Source organism: Manis javanica, chromosome 13 (assembly GCF_040802235.1).
Source record: "Manis javanica isolate MJ-LG chromosome 13, MJ_LKY, whole genome shotgun sequence".
NCBI lineage: Eukaryota > Metazoa > Chordata > Mammalia > Pholidota > Manidae > Manis > Manis javanica.
This window is the reverse complement of record NC_133168.1, coordinates 8,360,890-8,380,576: the sequence shown is the minus strand read 5'-3', so window position 1 is coordinate 8,380,576 and position 19,687 is coordinate 8,360,890. Positions and strand designations below refer to the sequence as shown.

At 42.5% G+C, this 19,687-nt stretch overlaps 1 protein-coding gene across 4 annotated transcripts in view; it reads right to left on the bottom strand.

Annotated features, from left to right (window-relative positions):
• The window catches only part of FAXC (failed axon connections homolog, metaxin like GST domain containing), a 74,190-nt gene that overhangs the window by 30,864 nt on the left and 23,639 nt on the right, over window positions 1-19,687 (bottom strand). For all 4 annotated transcript variants that reach the window (XM_073220930.1, XM_073220929.1, XM_073220928.1 and 1 more), the window contains one exon: window positions 18,197-18,420. In XM_073220930.1, the coding sequence (XP_073077031.1) occupies window positions 18,197-18,420 (224 nt within the window). The remainder of the gene's footprint in view (window positions 1-18,196; window positions 18,421-19,687) is intronic.

Here is a 19,687-nt window from a genome sequence, read left to right as displayed (position 1 = left end):
AGTAAAAATCACTTTAAAAGAAGTAGAAGATGAGAAGAGAGGTTCATTGAAAATCAACTACTGTTTTTACTTTAAAAATAAGAGCTAAGCTCAATAAGCGAGCTAAGTTAGGCAGTAAGATACTAAAGAAGCTAACCTTGAACCTTTGGTAACCACGAATCTAAAGCCTGCAATGGCAATAAGTACATATCTTTCAATAGTCACCCTAAATGTAAATGGACTTAATGCACCAATCAAAAGACATAGAGTAATAGAATGGATAAAAAAGCAAGACCCATCTATATGCTGCTTACAAGAAACTCACCTTAAACCCAAAGATAAGCATAGACTAAAAGTCAAGGGATGGAAAAACATATTTCAGGCAAACAACAGTGAGAAGAAAGCAGGGGTTGCAGTACTAATATCAGACAAAATAGACTTCAAAACAAAGAAAGTAACAAGAGATAAAGAAGGCCACTACATAATGATAAAGGGCTTAGTCCAACAAGAGGATATAACCATTCTAAATATATATGCACCCAATACAGGAGCACCAGCATATGTGAAGCAAATACTAACAGAACTAAAGAGGGAAATAGACTGCAATGCATTCATTGTAGGAGACTTCAACACACCACTCACCCCAAAGGATAGATCCACCGGGCAGAAAATAAGTAAAGACACACAGGCACTGAACAACACACTAGAACAGATGGACCTAATAGACATCTATAGAACTTTACATCCAAAAGCAACAGGATATACATTCTTCTCAAGTGCACATGGAACATTCTCCAGAATAGACCACATACTAGCTCACAAAAAGAGCCTCAGTAAATTCCACAATATTGAAATTCTACCAACCAATTTTTCAGACCACAAAGGTATGAAAGTAGAAATAAATTCTACAAAGAAAACAAAAAGGCTCACAAACACATGGAGGCTTAACAACATGCTACTAAATAATCAATGGATCAATGAACAAATCAAAATAGAGATCAAGGAATATATAGAAACAAATGACAACAACAACACTAAGCCCCAACTTCTGTGGGATGCAGCGAAAGCAGTCTTAAGAGGAAAGTATATAGCAATCCAGGCACACTTGAAGAAGGAAGAACAATCCCAAATGAATAGTCTAACATCACAATTATTAAAACTGGAAAAAGAAGAACAAATGAGGCCTAAAGTCAGCAGAAGGAGGGACATAATAAAGATCAGAGAAGAAATAAACAAAATTGAGAAGAATAAAACAATAGCAAAAATCAACGAAACCAAGAGCTGGTTCTTTGAGAAAATAAACAAAATAGATAAGCCTCTAGCCCAACTTATTAAGAGAAAAAGAGAGTCAACACAAATCAACATAATCAGAAATGAGAATGGAAAAATCACGACAGACTCCACAGAAATACAAAGAATTATTAAAGACTACTATGAAAACCTATATGCCAACAAGCTGGAAAACCTAGAAGAAATGGACAACTTCCTAGAAAAATACAACCTTCCAAGACTGACCAAGGAAGAAACACAAAAGTTAAACAAACCAATTACAAGCAAAGAAATTGAAACAGTAATCAAAAAACTACCCAAGAACAAAACCCCAGGGCCGGACGGATTTACCTCGGAATTTTATCAGACACACAGAGAAGACATAATACCCATTCTCCTTAAAGTGTTCCACAAAATAGAAGAAGAGGGAATACTCCCAAACTCATTCTATGAAGCCAACATCACCCTAATACCAAAACCAGGAAAAGACCCCACCAAAAAAGAAAATTACAGACCAATATCCCTGATGAATGTAGATGCAAAAATACTCAATAAAATATTAGCAAACAGAATTCAACAGTATATCAAAAGGATCATACACCATGACCAAGTGGGGTTCATCCCAGGGATGCAAGGATGGTACAACATTCGAAAATCCATCAACATCATCCACCACATCAACAAAAAGAAAGACAAAAACCACATGATCATCTCCATAGATGCTGAAAAAGCATTTGACAAAATTCAACATCCATTCATGATAAAAACTCTCAGCAAAATGGGAATAGAGGGCAAGTACCTCAACATAATAAAGGCCATATATGATAAACCCACAGCCAGCATTATACTGAACAGCGAGAAGCTGAAAGCATTTCCACTGAGATCGGGAACCAGACAGGGATGCCCACTCTCCCCACTGTTATTTAACATAGTACTGGAGGTCCTAGCCACGGCAATCAGACAAAACAAAGAAATACAAGGAATCCAGATTGGTAAAGAAGAAGTTAAACTGTCACTATTTGCAGATGATATGATACTGTACATAAAAAACCCTAAAGACTCCACTCCAAAACTACTAGAACTGATATCGGAATACAGCAAAGTTGCAGGATACAAAATCAACACACAGAAATCTGTAGCTTTCCTATACACTAACAACGAATCAATAGAAAGAGAAATCAGGAAAACAATTCCATTCACCATTGCATCAAAAAGAATAAAATACCTAGGAATAAACCTAACCAAGGAAGTGAAAGACTTATACTCTGAAAACTACAAGTCACTCTTAAGAGAAATTAAAGGGGACACTAATAAATGGAAACTCATCCCATGCTCATGGCTAGGAAGAATTAATATCATCAAAATGGCCATCCTGCCGAAAGCAATATACAAATTTGATGTAATCCCTCTCAAATTACCAGCAACATTCTTCAATGAATTGGAACAAATAATTCAAAAATTCATATGGAAACACCAAAGACCCCGAATAGCCAAAGCAATCCTGAAAAAGAAGAATAAAGTAGGGGGGATCTCACTCCCCAACTTCAAGCTCTACTACAAAGCCATAGTAATCAAGACAATTTGGTACTGGCACAAGAACAGAGCCACAGACCAGTGGAACAGATTAGAGACCCCAGAAATTAACCCAAACATATATGGTCAATTAATATTTGATAAAGGAGCCATGGACATACAATGGCAAAATGACAGTCTCTTCAACAGATGGTGCTGGCAAAACTGGACAGCTACATGTAGGAGAATGAAACTGGACCATTGTCTAACCCCATATACAAAGGTAAACTCAAAATGGATCAAAGACCTGAATGTAAGTCACGAAACCATTAAACTCTTGGAAAAAAACATAGGCAAAAACCTCTTAGACATAAACATGAGTGATCTCTTCTTGAACATATCTCCCCGGGCAAGGAAAACAACAGCAAAAATGAGCAAGTGGGACTACATTAAGCTGAAAAGCTTCTGTACAGCGAAAGACACCATCAATAGAACAAAAAGGAACCCTACAGTATGGGAGAATATATTTGAAAATGACAGATCTGATAAAGGCTTGACGTCCAGAATATATAAAGAGCTCACACGCCTCAACAAACAAAAAACAAATAACCCAATTAAAAAATGGGCAGAGGAACTGAACAGACAGTTCTCCAAAAAAGAAATACAGATGGCCAAGAGACACATGAAAAGATGCTCCACATCGCTAATTATCAGAGAAATGCAAATTAAAACTACAATGAGGTATCACCTCACACCAGTAAGGATAGCTGCCATCCAAAAGACAAACAACGACAAATGTTGGCGAGGCTGTGGAGAAAGGGGAACCCTCCTACACTGCTGGTGGGAATGTAAATTAGTTCAACCATTGTGGAAAGCAGTATGGAGGTGCATCAAAATGCTCAAAACAGACCTACCATTTGACCCAGGAATTCCACTCCTAGGAATTTACCCTAAGAACGCAGCAATCAAGTTTGAGAAAGACAGATGCACTCCTATGTTTATCGCAGCACTATTTACAATAGCCAAGAATTGGAAGCAACCTAAATGTCCATCTGTAGATGAATGGATAAAGAAGATGTGGTACATATACACAATGGAATACTACTCAGCCATAAGAAGTGGAAAAATCCAACCATTTGCAGCAACATGGATGGAGCTGGAGAGTATTATGCTCAGTGAAATAAGCCAAGCGGAGACAGAGAAATACCAAATGATTTCACTCATCTGAGGAGTATAGGAACAAAGGAAAAACTGAAGGAACAAAACAGCAGCAGAATTACAGAACCCAAAAATGGACTAACAGGTACCAAAGGGAAAGGAACTGGGGAGGATGGGTGGGCAGGGAGGGATAAGGGGGGGGAAGAAGAAGGGGGGTATTAAGATTAGCATGCATGGGGGGGAGGGAGAAAGGGGAGGGTGGGCTGCACAACACAGAGAGGACAAGTAGTGACTCTACCACATTTTGCTAAGCTGATGGACAGTAACCGTAATGTGGTTGTTAGGGGGGACCTGATATAGGGGAGAGCATAGTAAACATAGTATTCTTCAGGTAAGTGTAGATTAAAAATTTAAAAAAAAAAAAGAAAGAAAGAAAGAAAAGGGGGATTACTCCTCAACAGGATAAAACTATTGGTAAATCAAAGATCAACGCATGCTTTAAATATCCTTAATGTTGATCACTTAAAGGGTGTCAGATGATCAGCTATGGAGGTACTCTTTTCTGATAATATTCCTTTCTCTTAATTAAAAAAAAAAAAAAAAAAAAAGCAGTTACTGTGTGCTGACCTCCAATGAGTTCTGCACAGTGGTATAGAGGGCATGTCAAAGTGTGGGCAAAGGGTCTGTTTGTTTCTAGGCAGAAGATCAAGGCCTAGCTTGGATACCCAGAAAATGAACTAAGATACGATATGAGGAGGAGCTTCCGGCATCAGCACTCTCTGGAGGACTCGTGCCGGGGGATGATCATCAAAAAGCCTCCACAGGGATCCGGACGATGCTGTGGTTGTGGCTGCATCCAGCCCACCGTCTCCTGGACTTGCCATAAGAAGGAGGAGGGAGATGTCTAGGCTGGCATGTGCATACAGTGAGACAACGAATTTGACTGGATCTGTACTGTTGGAACTCAACCAGGAGTTGGGAGGGGTGCAAGTTGTAGCACCCAAAAATCTCATGACTATAGACTATCTATGGTTAAAAGAACATATGGGATGTGAACAGATCCCAGAAATGGGCTGCTTTAATTTGTCTGATGGTTCAAGTACAGTTCGAAAATATCCATCATATCATAGATAAATTTTCACAAATGCCTAGGGTGCCTAAATGGTTTTCTTGGCTTCACTGGAGATGGCTGGTAATTATAGATTTGCTTTGTTTATGTCACCGTATTCCTATTATGTTAATATGTGTGTGCAAATTAGTTAGTAGTTTAAAACCTGTACATACTTAAGGTACTATACAAGAAGATATGTCAAAGAAATAATCAATCCTCCCAAGTTTCCTTCATATGCTACATCTATAGCTTTTCTTCTTCCTTCCTAATTACAAACCTTAAATAGAATTCGTGCCTCATATCGAATTTACCGAGTATCATAATTCCTCCAGGTGGTAAAGATACCTCGAGACAAGTGCTGGGCATAGAAGCCACAGGGCATAAATCTGCAAAGAAGTTAAAAGCTAACCTTTGCAAACAATATGGCTTCTCTCTCACTTACCAACTTTACATTTCCCTGTATGGCCCCGGAAGATGACTGGTTAGCCAGAGACGGGTAAGATTCCTCAAGGGAGGAACAACCTAAGACAGGCACAGTCGCAGGGGGGCCATCAGGTGAGAATTTGGGGGTCAACAGAGGTGAGGCTCAGAACCTCACCCCCCCTGCTTTGAGAGAAATCTTCTACATCCGTGGATGTCTTGCTGCCCTTGTCTAGCCTGGATTAATACTTAGTTCATAGGCACACACCTGATCATCTGATCATCTACATTTGCCTTCTTACAGCACTAAACTATGTTTTCTACCTTTATCTTGCATCTACCTACCACTTCAGCATTTTATTAAAAATAAAAATAATAATAATAATAGGAGAAATGTGGGATCAACATATAAATCAAGTACAAAAATCAAATGAATATTCATATTTGACCTGATGGTTTATAGGTCATATTGCATGATCAAAACCGAAAGTTTCTGTGATGAATGCCCTTGTACTGTTCACCATGTAAGAATTTATTCACTCTGTAAGAATTCGTTCACCATGTAAGAACTTGTTCGTTATGCTTCAGAAGATTGGAGACTGACGAGAATTAGGCTTGAGATGGATTAATGATTGTACATTGAGCATTGACCCCCTGAATTTTATTGTTGTTAACAACCATTTGATCAATAAATATGAGAGATGCCCTCTCAAAAAAAAAAAAAAAAAAAAAAAAAAATAAGAGCTATAACCACAGATTAGTTAAAGAACTGTGACTTCAGAGGGCATGAGTGGCAGCCGAAACATAAATCATAATCCAAGTAATCAAACAGAACACAAGTGAATGAATCCTCACTTTGGTGTCTGCCTTGTTTTACAATGTGGAAAACCATCTCTGCTCTCCTCTCTGGAGAATGAATGTAAAATCATGAAACTATCAGAGCTGGAAGGGCCCCCCAGAGATTTCTCTAGTTAAACTTCTCACTGACTGTAAAAAGCGTCTTCCGCTACCCTGACAGTGGTCACCAACCTCACCTTGGGGTGCTTCCAAGCAAGCCCTTCTGGCTTGGGACAGGTCTCTTTTAAAGGGCTGCCTTACCCTGCTGTCATTTCCCCACCTTGCTTCCCATCTTCTCCTCTCCACAAATATATCAACATCTGCAGCAACAGCTAAGTCACCAATCTACTTCCAGTGTTTGAAAAAAGCTAGTCTGTGACCCCATCCATCTTCACTTCTCCAGACTCGTCATCCCAGGATCCCCCACGTCCCCACAGGAAATTACTTTGAGACTAACTACCTTCCTAGCCATCCTTCTCTGGACACACCCTAGTTTGGCCAAGTTCCACTTAAAAGATGAATCTCAGAACTGAACGTCACATGCCTTTATTCAACCAGCATTTGCTGAATGCTTGATGTGTGCCAGGCACTCACTCGGTCAGGCCCTGCAGACAGAAAAGGAAACACCAGGCTTGTGCAAAATCCAGCTGAGGAGACAGTCAAACCAAGTCACTGACAGATGTGGGGAAGAAATCTCTGAGGAAGAAGGTGCCCAGTGCCAGGGAGCATGGGACAGGTCTGCCTGACACACTCTGAGAGAAAGTGCCCAAAAGGTTTCCTTGAAACAAAGTTTAAGCAGAGACACTGTGCTGTTTAAACAGGATAGGTTTTTACTAGCTGCTTGGGCAGCCCATCCCACTAGTGACATACTGAGATTGACATCCGTGAAAATCCTTAAAGTTTTTTTCCACCTTTCTCCCCACCCTGTGTCTGTGCAATTCAATTTGGGTACCTAAGTACAGAACTTGATATTTATCCCTTTTAGGTTTCTTCTTGTTAAGGCTGAAAGCTTTGATTTCTGATTTTCCTAATTTTTCTAGCTGTCATTCCACCCAGTCACTCAAAAACCATTGCATGCCTTCGAAGCTGTCAACAGGTCATGGAGAAAAGTCAAAAGCAGGGTCTCCTAGAGAGCTCTCTTCAGGGGTATCAGTCCATTAATCAGTACAGTGAGGCTATAGTTACCCCAACAGCCGAATTCACCGCAGTTAATGCAGGGCCTTCAAACGTGTTTCTCTGGTTGGGGAAGTTCTCTATCAGACAAAATGCAACCGATTTCCAATATGTAAACAGATAAAAAGAGCAGCTGCTCTAGGTGACACAGGGTGCTGCTCCGGCCGCCCACTGGAGCACTCAGGAAGCCTTGCTGGCACCACAGGCATTCGGGAAGCCCCCTTTGAAAACCAGCCCCCTTGCCCACAGGGGTATCATGAGGGATGGTGCCCCCTGGGGAAGACAGCAAAAAATAGTCTATCCAATTAGTAAGTCCAGCCAAGTCAAGAAGACACAGTAGTCACTTTCTGCTATGATATATTCACAATAAACCAATGAGAGTCCTTCGTGAAAATGAACCACCTACTTAGTAATTCATCCTAGTATTTTATTTCACTATGAGAATCTCCTTCTCCCTCCACTTGAGGAAATAGGGACCATTTCCTATGTCCATGTTCTGAAATCTTTCTTCTTTCCCCCATTTCCAAAGATTACAATCGCAGTTCCAAGACATGGAAATCTTTCACATCCTAAGACTGTTTGAGCCTAGAAACTTGAGCAATTCTAGATTACAAGCTTCTTGAAAGTAGAGGCAATCTTACTCATCTTTGTTTCCCAAGAGCCTAGCATAGCACCTGGTGCATAACTAATACAAAAATAATGTTCAAATAATTAGTTTGCTCATTAGTCTGTTAGTCATTTAAAAATACTGAAGCGCTCTCTTGCGACCTCCCCTAGCATGGACTTCAACTCACCCACACTGAAGCACACTGTGAGTTGAGTTTTGACTTTCTCCTTGATATCACTTAACTTGGTACCTTCAGCTAAAACTGAAGGGGCAAAACAGGAGCAGATTCACAGAACCCAAGAGCGGACTAACAGTTACCAAAGGGAAAGGGACTGGGGAGGATGGGTGGGAAGGGAGGGATAAGGGTGTCGGGGAGAAAGGGGGCATTATGATTAGCATGTATAATGTGGGGGGAGGTATGGGGAGGGCTGTGCAACACAGAGAAGACAAGTAGTGATTCTACAGCATCTTACTATGCTGATGGACAGTGACTGTGCTGGGGTATATGGGGGGGACTGGGTGAAGGGGGGAGTCTAGTAAACATAATGTTCCTCATGTAATTGTAGATTAATGATACCAAAAAAAAAACCTTCGGCTGTCCTATAAACCACAAACCTCAGTCCCCTGGATTCCAGTCTCCCTTACACCACAGCTCACTGCTTAACCCTTTAGAACATACTTTGCAGTCATAGTAATTTCTTTAGGTCTGTCTGTGACCAGTGAGAGGTGACGAAGTGATATCATTCATTCTAGAGGGAAATGCAAGCAATTCACAAATGATCCACTACTGGGCACCTAAAGAAATACCAAATTATATGGTTCTGCCCTGGTTAAACCTTCAGCCCCCACCTCCACTAAAAGAAGCAAAAGTGGACAATATGGGGGGTGGGAGCCTGCGAGTGCCTAAAGTACCCTAAGTATCCTGTTAACACCTCCAACAATAACCGGGGACTTCGGACAAAAAAAATCCACACGGTTACTAACCATAAGATGTCAATGCTTCAGCATTATAATTCTCTTCATAGATAAATCTTTGTCATATTTTTCTTAGGAAAAAAGTGCTAGTGTTAAATCTTGAATAAATAAATATGTATGATTTTATGACTTTTGAAACTGTGGAAATCAACTTCAGAAAGTATGTACCAGCAGCGAAGGTCAGTGCCTCCCCCACACCCCTGCCAATGCTTCACACTCTTTCAAAAGAAAAACTTTGCCAACTTGATTGACAGATTGCCTCATTTTTTAATTTTCGAATTGTTCTGATTACTAAAGCGACTAAACATTTTCCATGTAGTTATTCATCATTGGTACTGTTTTTGCAAATTGTCTTTTTATGTCTTTTGCCCAATTTTCCCCATCAGTCATTCACTTTTATTACTGATTTGTAGATGCTCTTCACATATTTAGTAGTATCAATTCTTTTGGCACATGTTGCACATATTTTGCCATCTTACCATTTCAATGTTAACTTTATTTATGTTGATTTTTTATATGCAGAAGGTTTGTTTTATTTTTCTCATGTAATCTAGCAATTCAACTTTCCTTTTATACTTTCTCCATTTTGGTGCTGTGTATAGAAATACTTTCCCAAGTTCAAGATTATATAAAAGTTTCCCATAGTTTATCCAGACACCTTTATGGACTTATTTTTTACATTTAAATGCTTAATCCATTAGGAATTTATTCAAGTGTATGACATAAAGTCAGGATTGTACTTATTTTGGTCCAAATGGTTAGCCAGCTGTCCCAACACCATTTACTCAATCAGTTCATCTTTTCTGCACTGATTTGAAAGGCTGCCTTTATCACTTCTTTCATCTCCACTCAACTTCCGGTCTCAGAGGGACCTGGAGCTCAGCACATGCACAGCCGGAATGCATGGTCTCCCCTCCTCCCTGGGGTTCTCCAGCTCTGCGAACGTTCACTATGTTTGCATGTCGAGCCCCTGGTTATCCCTTGCCCTCTTCATCACCAGCTCCTTTCCCTCAACACACACAGACCACATCACTCTATTTTAGTTAATTCTGTCTCTAAAATACAGCTCTCACCCATCGTCTTTTGCCCAACTCTCTCACCATGGCTGTAGTTCCAAAAGCCACCCTATCTTTTCCTGGACTGCAACAGCCTCCTCCCTGGGCCCCTGAATCCACTCTTGGCCCCTCCAGCACATGAAATACAAATAAGGTCAGGCCACCTTCCTACTTGCAACCTCTGATGACCTCCATTGCTCTTAGAACAAAGCCCAAAATTATTGAGGTGACATATAAGGCTGGTGTGATCTAGCCCCTGCCCGCCTCTACGCCATGCTGTGCCACACTTCTGCTCTTACACAATTTTCAGACACACCCCAGTCATCTCTTCATTCCTCAAAGTCCCCAGCTGCTTCTCTTGCAGAGCCCACATGATGTTCCTTCTACGTTCAGTCTTCTCCCTGTCCCATCCCTGTTCTTCCCCACAGACACGCCTGCCTAACACCAGCTTATGCTTCAGAGTCCAGCTTAAATGTCACCTCCTCAAAGAGGCCTTACCTAACCGATCATGGCAATTTCCCCTGCAAAAATGCCCTCATTGCACCTAGTCCTTCACGTGGCACCTCTCAAAGTGTTGCTATTTTATAAATATTTACGACAATATCTCCCTCAGGCTCAGCTCTAGTAGCTCACAGCTGTACCCAGCTTGTAAATCACCATCTCTTCAACCCAACATGAAGCGCCCAGCACATTGTTGTATGTTGGGCGCTGCAATCAGACTCATACCATCCTAAGTGAAAGGCATTATTACCCTTCTGTCTGAACTCCCGTTATTACAAATAAACTCTTCCTCTTAAGGTCCCTACCCAGGGCTGAAAAGAACATTCTTTGATAGTACATTTCAGGTCCTACCTGGAGTACCCATTACTCTTTCTGATTTTCCCCCTTCAATGCATTCACAAACTTAAATTTCTTGCTCAAAAAGTACTCCCAGATGCCCAGATCCTGGAGTGCACGGTTGGCTGTCTATTAAATGTGTCCTGACATTCATTCAGTGTTTCCTTCATTCATCCAACAGATAGTTACTGCTCATCAATGGTGTATAGCCGAGCCTCATAACTGAAAGCATATTTTTATTATTCTCCCCCTGCGTGATTCTCTCTCCCAAGCCAGCTCTATTTACTAGTAATTAATTCATTTGCTTTTCCCCTGAGATAACTTGTCACCATGCAAGGTCTATAAAAGCTCACTTAAAAGCAAAGAAACATTACATTTTACTAATCTGTGCTGCCTCTCATGATCAGATAAATGCACAACTTCCTTAAGATTCCTTTCTAACAGGTTACACCCCCATCCTGTAGCCTGTTACCCAGCCTGAGCCCTAGGGGTCAATAGAGAAGAAAATCAGGCCCAGCATCAAGCCACGCCAAGCCCATACACAAAGGGATGCGGCCTCAACTGTCCTTTAAACTCAGCACCAGCCAACTTTATGATACCTTTCCAAAAGGCATCACCATGCAATCTTGTGACTGGGAGAGGTCTGAGAACCACGAGGTGAGTATCAAACCACCGAAAGGGACTGGCAACAACTTCAGGCACACCCCCAAGGAGGGTGCTGCAGCTCCAGCTCTCGCCTCACATCCCCTCCTACAGCCCAGCTTCCTTTCGGCGTCCCAGCTCACTGAGAGCACCTCTCTCAGCAGAGGTGTAAGGGGAACTGCAAAGTGGCTCCCTGCCTTTCAAAGATTTCTGCCCTGACTTCCAGGCATCTTGCGGCCATGTTCTTTTTACCTCTTCCCTGATACCAGCCCTCTCGCCTTGACCCTGACTCTGCCTTAGCCCGTCTGCTTCCTGAACCACATCACCTCTTCTGCGCCATAGCGAGACTTTCCAGTCTGGAGGGACGGCACCCCAAAAGCACTTCTGGTCAAGAGTGTGCTAGAGACTTTTCAGCACTAATCACAAAAGCTTATTTGAATCTTCTATATACTACTTAACAAAGAACTAAGTGGTCAGTCAAATATCTATGTAGTTGAGAAACAAAATTATTTTTTAATTCGACGGCAGAATACAATCATTCTGAAAACTATACCCCATTGTAACGACATGCTGAAAAGGATGACATGAACACCCAGAGCAAGGGACACACTTGTGCTGCCTTTGAAAGGAAGCACTACTTTGCTTCTCTTCACTCTTAATTTAAGTCAAGATCACACACTGAAGTTCATTAAAATAACCAATAGATTTGGCTCTTTGACATCTCCCAAGCCAGTGTCAACAAGGACTCTGAAAAATAAAGATTCCCCAAATCATTTTTATGACTTAATAGTAGGCTTCAGACAGGGAGAAAGAAAGTGCATTACATTTTTTATTAATCAAGTATAGTTGGCTGGAAATCAGCTTGTTTTTCTCACTTCCATTTACAAATTCCACTTTATTACTTGGCCCTTTTAGTAGCAGCTCCTAAAAGAGAGATCTGCAAGTATTTATGCACTTCAGCCTGGAGCTTTAACATACCTGTTTGTTGGGAAGCAAGCCTCTAAGGACAGGTATAACTTCAACTCACAAAGCCCAGGAAATCTAAATCACTCCATATTTAGTTCTATACTCAACCTCCGAGAGCAACATAAAAATACTTATTTTTAAATTACCTTTGAGACTACATTTTAACTTGCCAGTTAAACTGCTGGCAACTTTAGAAACATTCTTAAAGGAGTCATCCTGACATAACCCAACTCCACGTTAAGGCACAGTTTGAAAGGAACTTTGGGTAGTTGTTGGGCCAGAAAAGAGCAGCGCTTTGGAGTCAGACCGCCTGGATTTGATTCCTGGCTCCACTTTTTACTGCTTGTTCAGTGACAGTGGGCAAGTCACCCAACCTTTCCATGTCTCAGTTTCTGCGTCTGCCACGTAGGTGGTATTACTTTGACTTTGTGTGAGATTTCATCTTCTATTTTTAATTTCATATCTAATGACCAAGCTAGGGATCTCTCTGCTAACATAGGGTGCATCTGTATGTTTCTTATTTTCATCCGGTTTTATTTCCCTTCCACTTCAAGTTCATACCTATAGACTCAGGATTAATAATAGAAGAGAAACATAAAAGTGGCAGATGGCAAAGAGGTGTTTTGGCTGGCGAGTCTTATGTCAGTTTTTAGGGCACCAAGTGTGGTACCAGGCACATGGGACTGCACGGAATAGAATACTTAATAATAGAAAAAAACAGTTGCAATATAGTACGTGAGAAAAAGGATGAAAATTACATGTGTGTGTGTTTACACAAATATATATATATATATACACATCTATATATAATTCAAAATTATGCATAAAAATATTGGAAACATATGCATCAAAATGGTAACTGTGGTTAGCAATAGCTTATGAGATTATGGTGATTTATCTGCCTTCTCTGTGTCCTTCGGAGCTTTCCCAAATTTCTACAGTTAACTAATAAATTTAAAAATCAGAAAAAATGGTTTCTCATCAAGACACATTTTTTCCCATAAAACAAAGCCCCTGCTGGAGCTGGTGTTAGATACAAAATCTGTGTAAGTGACAATGGAAATACTAATACCTATTTAACATACATTAGGTGCCAGACACTGCAGTAAGTACACTACATAAACTCTCATTTAGTCCCCGCCCTCTGTGATGCAGCTATTGTTCTGAGCCCCATTCTGCAAATGAGGAAGCTCAAGCTATTCCCGGAAATGACACAGCTGGGAAGAGGTGCAGACCAAAGTATGAGTCCAGGGCCTCCGACTGCAGAATACCCTCTCTCCTGTGCCGGCCGCTAGGATTCCTGCCTCCATGCATGCTCCTTCCCCAAAACCTAACTTTTTGTTCCCGATTTTTATGTCTGCCATGCTTTTTTTAACTCTCTCCCTTTGGGAGGGGGATGGAAATAGACTATGTATGCACTTCTTGCATGTGGTGGAAATCAGACATCTGCTACCCATACAGTATCTCTGCTTTATACACATGCACCTTCTCAAGGTGGACTTGGGAACATGCAGAACTAAGGAGACACTAGCAACAACCCCTAGGCAAGCCAACCCCCATATCAGCGCTAACAGCAACACAAACCTCCCCTTCTGGACCCTGTCACAGGTGTAGTTTACCTCTGATTGTTAGCTGATTGCTTCCTATGTGCCTGACAGTCTTCTGAGCACTTTATATGGATTGCTATTCTTCTTACCATTATTGTCCCCATCTTATACATAAGGAAACTGAGGCCCAGAGAAGTTAAGAAACTTTCCCAAGGCCACACAGCTAAGCTAGTAAGTGACAGAGCTGGGTTTGACTCTGACTCTAGAGTCATCACTCTCAAATGAATGAATGAATGAAGGAAGGAAGGAAGGAAGGAAGGTATACTCTCCATTTCCTAAAAAATGCCTTCTATCTCTTATTAGGACTGTTTAGTTTTTATTTCTATAGGTCCTGAATATTTCTCCTAAGGCATATTTCTAATATTTTTTATTTTGTTGCCATTCTGAATGGAATTTTTTTAAGTGTATCTTCTAACTGGTTATTTGAGAAAGCAAGAAAATTGTAGATTGAGTTTCCAGGTCTGTAACCTTTGTAAACTTAACTGAACTCTCCCATTAACTGAAATAACTTGAGTTAGAGCTCCATTACATTAGCTATATAATCTCTTAATTTCTGTAAGAAATTTTTTCTCCTCCTTTCCAACAAGGAGTTACCCTTTTTTTCATGTTGTCCAACTACCCTGTCAGGCTCTCCCAAGACAACATGAAAGAACAGTGGGAGCAGGCATCCACGTCTGGTGTTTTATTTTATTGGAGATGCTTCTAGTGACTCAACCTTAAGAATGACATTGGCTGTTGGCTCAACACCCCTTCATCATAGTAAGTAACATGTATTCGAGTCTTTAAATCTCTTTGACTAAGAGTTTTTATCAGGGATGGATACTAAAGTGATCATCAAATGCATTTCAGTGCTGAGATAATTATGATTTTTTTCCTTCTAGCTATTCCTAATAAATACTGTTAATGTGTTTTATCTCTTTATATCATCAGCTCTTAATTTCTACTCTTTCTACTTGGTCTAGCTGTAGAGGTTTTTAGTATGACGAAATTTAAATTTTGTTTAATTTTGTTTAACAGATTTTTATGTGGATTAAAATGTTTGATTTTAATTTTTATTTGGTTTAAATTTAATTATTTTAATTTGAAATTAATTAGGATTTTTAAAACTACCTCCACTGAGATTCACTGCCCATCTTCAGTGTCTCTTTACTACCTACACTAAGGCCCAATCCACCCTCTCTGACACCAGCAGAGACATTTTCCTAAATCACAAGCATGGCTTTTTCTCCTCTTACACCCAGAAATCTGTACCACCTCTATGCTTTCTGTGTGATAAAGTACACATCTCTCAGCATAATTGTTACCCTGCATAAGATGGCCCCAAGCTACCTTTTAACCTTCATTTTAACCATGATTTCAAAGTGCCCCTCACTCATGACTCCTTTCCCAGGATTTGCCTGGAAGATCCTTCCAATTTTCTTCACTGGGACACTGTTTACTTCTTGGGTCAACACAACGGCCTCTTCCAGGCGCTCCCGAGTTCTCCCCACCATCTCGCCCCTGCTTCAGCTTTGTCTCAGGAGCACCAAGCGTACACCTCTGCCCTGGGACCTGCCACAGCCTGACTTGTACAAGGTTACTCATTTCAGGTAGGGGTCGGCAAGCTTCTTCTGTGGAGGGTCAGATGGTAAATATTTTAGGCTTGCTGGGCCATATTTGATCTCTGTTGCATTTCTTGTCCTTACACTTTGATAATGTAAAAACCATTCTTAGCTCACTGCCCACAAAAAAAACTGTTTGATTTTAATTTTTATTTAGTTTAAATTTAATTCTTTATTTTAATTTGAAATTAACTGGGATTTTTAAAACTATCTCCACTGAGATTACTGCCCATCTTCAGTGTCTCTTTACTACTTACACTAAGGCCCAATCCACCCTCTCTGACACCAGCAGAGTCCCCAGCTATGGGCTGTAATTTGCCTACTCCGGGTTTAGAGGTTCATCTCTCCCACTGGGCTGCAAGCTACCTGAGAGGGCACAATCTCCAATTAACCTTTTTTTCCCCAGCTCCTGCCACATAAAAGATGGTCAACCATTGAAGTCAACTGAACTGAAACATCAATAATGAATTATTCTAATGAGTCAAATACATCCCTAGATAATTTCCCCAAATCTTGAACCATTTCAACAAAAACCCATTTTGTATTTTGAGACTCTTAGGCATCTGGGCATTAAAAGTAAGCCATATCCCCAAGTGACAGAAGAGATAGATGCTTTCTGCCTCATTTAGTAAGAACGACGCTGTTCAGCCAAAGAGCCTCTCCCTCCCCAAATGCAGAAAGAGTGCTTCTCCTAGGAGAGACCCCGCTGCTCCCTGGGACTCCCGACAGGAGGTAATGCCAGTGAGCTCCAGCTCTTCAAGTAACCCACTCGGAGGCTCATCGCAGAAATCCATCAGACTTCTGATGCTATTCTGAATACTTGCCAGGTATCCAGACTTGCTCTCAATCATCTGTTTATCTCCCCTCTCACTGTAACTGGGAGAAAGCACTGTTCTGTCGTTAAACATTAGCTGCTATTGGTTATTGGGAGTTGTTATTGCTGTTGCCCCCGCGCCCTGGCTTTCCCAGCCCAGGCGATCCGCCCCTCCCTGCTTAGGGAACCAGCACTGTCAAGGTGTTGGAGGCGGGCCGCGCTCTACTGGGCTCATCGCTGTCTTCTCGGAGGGCTCGACACCTGGCTTGCTGGGCCTCCCACGGTGTGAGCTGGACAGGAAGGAGAGAGCCAGGAGCAGACAGAGCTGTTGCAAGGAGAAATGGCCTCCTGCACGCCTGTGCAGACAGGCCGAGTCCAGCACTAAGTTTCCAAGGGAATCAAGGCTAATTCCACTCATGCCTCCAACAGGCAGGCTTTCCTGGGCGCAGGGAGACAAAGCATCAGTGGTCCAGATGGCATCAGGCTTCGACCAGGCCTAACACCCCAAAAACAAAGCTGGCAGAGGGAAAGCTGGACGTGCTATTGGGCGCCCGGGGCTCGGGGAGGGGAGGGAAGTGGGGGGGACACTCCAGGCCCAGGGATTGTCTGGAGAATGAAGCAGGAAGGAGCCACTGGGCACGACACCCTGCAGAGGGCAGGTTAGACCCAGCACAGCCCCCAGTGCCTGGAGCACCTGGTGGGTTTCAGCAAAACAAATTCCAAGCCCCGCTTTCTAGAGGAGTGAGGGCCTCGTGTGCTCCAGAATGGAGATGAGGGCTCCGGCAGACGGCCGTGAAAACCCACCTGCCCCAGACGATGCCCACAGGTCTGCATGGGACTAGCCACGTGGAGGGCTTGGCCGCCTGCGTGCCAGTCATCCCCGGGAAAGCCACCCTCTCACACATAAAAGCTCCAACTCCAAATGATCTGTTCACACAGTCACAGCTAAGCTGCAGGCTCTGCCCAGGACAGGATCAGTGGCCCCGCCAGCTCCAGGCACCCAAGGGAGCAAGGCCAGGCCCTCCCCCGGGCATCCGCACCCACCTGTGCTGTGCTGCCCGTGCCAGGGCTGCCCAGGCACAGGTACACCCACTGTGTGCAGTAAGGGCAAAATCAAAGGTGGTAAAACATGCTACCAAGAAGAGGACCAACACTGCAAATGGAAAGAGAAGGAGTGAGAAAATGACACGCTGCCCGTGCACACCCAGTGGGTCACAGCCAGCCCTGCCCGCATGGCGCTTAACCTGAGGCCGCCGGGTACTCGGTGGGCTCCTCCTAAGGGGGCTTTCCATCTGGCCTGCTTGGAAATACAAGTGTTCCTTGCTCAGAATCACCCTCGGCTCACAACCCGCTCAGACTGCCAGCGACACTGGCAGCTGGGTAGTAATGCCACGGTGCACACTCTTCACACGGGGCCTGGCACACTAAGCACAGTCACATGCCAGTAATCCAGAGGAGAAACACTTGCTCTTGAAAGTCAGGCAATTCGATTAAATGGTGGGACTACTATCTGCACGTGGGGGTGAAGAAATCAACCAAAATAAAACTTGTCCATTAGTAAACTCACAGTGCTTTAGTAATCATGCAAAAGGTTCAGAATATAAAACAGACAACAGAAGGTATGGTGCCTTACCCAAGAGCCCCGCCAGAGACCGCATGTCCTTCTCCATCAGCGTGTAAATCTCTTCCTCCGAGAAGCGGCCAATGCCGTGGCCGTGCATCTCGCGCTTCACGATTCCTTTCGTTATGTGGCACACGACCCACCGCAGCAGGTTACCAAAGGGACCACCGCCATTAAGGGACAGCATCTTCCGGGTCTCATGGAGATTGTCCACCCACTGGCAGTAAGCCAACGTCCTGGAATGGTGTGGAAACAAGTCACAACTACGCATTAGACACGCATTGGCTCCCCAGAGTCCATTTCCAATAAGTGGTTCAGAATTTAGCACACCCTGGAGGGCCCGAATCATTGCAGCTTTTACTAAAAACAGCCTGCATGGCAGATATTACCACAGGCTCTAGTCAATGCTCCGATGGAGGGGCCGTGAGAGAAACTTTAACAGTCCAATAAGGATGCTAATGCTACATTTCCGCCAAACCTCACCTGGCACCTGCCCTCAGGCCCACCCCCTCCCCACCTCCCGACACTGTGCTTCTGCTTTCTCTCAGGCAACCCCGCAGAAAACAGGTAGAAACCCACTTTAAGAGGCTCTTAGGCGGGACAGTGCATACCCGTGAGGGCCCAGAACGGGGACAGCAGTGACCCGGGAGCTGCTTTTATTCTCTTTCATGATCTAAGTAATGGCTACACAGGTATAGGCTCTGTGTTAATTAGTGAAACTGCATGTTTTTGTTTTGTATATTTTGTGTGTGCACTTACTTTCCATTTCACAGTATAAGTTTTTTTTTTAAACTTTCTACCTCTTTGACAGAGGATTAGGAAGTAGATATACCTTTCCATGTTTATTATAAACTACATAAATAATAAATATCACATAGATGATTTGCTCTCCAGAGAGTCAACTCTCTGCTCTGTTCTCCAGGACTCTAAAGTGAATACAAATACCAAAGGAACTTGGTTGAATCCCTTCCGCCATTTGGGTGGTGCCTGTGGCAGACCCAGCCATCCAGGAGTTCCTACAAAATTCCTAAGGACCACTACGCAGCTACTCGGCATCTGTGTGTTGTGCTGACTGTTAATACCCTGGTCTCTGCTGGTTTTGTTCCCTGGACCTGTGTAATTGCAGGAATGTTTTCATGGCTAATAGTGTTGGTAGATAGAAATTAAAGGGGTTTCCTAATGAAGCCTGAGAAAAATGGGGCTGTGGAAGTACAGACAGAAGATATTTCAGTTTTCTCCCCAGAATGTGCAATCAAAGATGAATTGGCAATCATCTCTACCCCTAGTGTTGACTGATAATAGCAGTAATGGCCACTTGGAAAAAAATCAGAAGAATGTTAACTATTTTTATAGAGAGAATATAAGAGGTAAATTGTACCTAATTTCCACCTCAAGAAAAACAAGGGTGGGGGGGGCCTGAAATTTTGATCATTTTATACAGTTCTGCTCTTTGCAGTGCTTTTCATCTAAAACATGAAAATAAGAAACAGAAGGTTCCTCTAC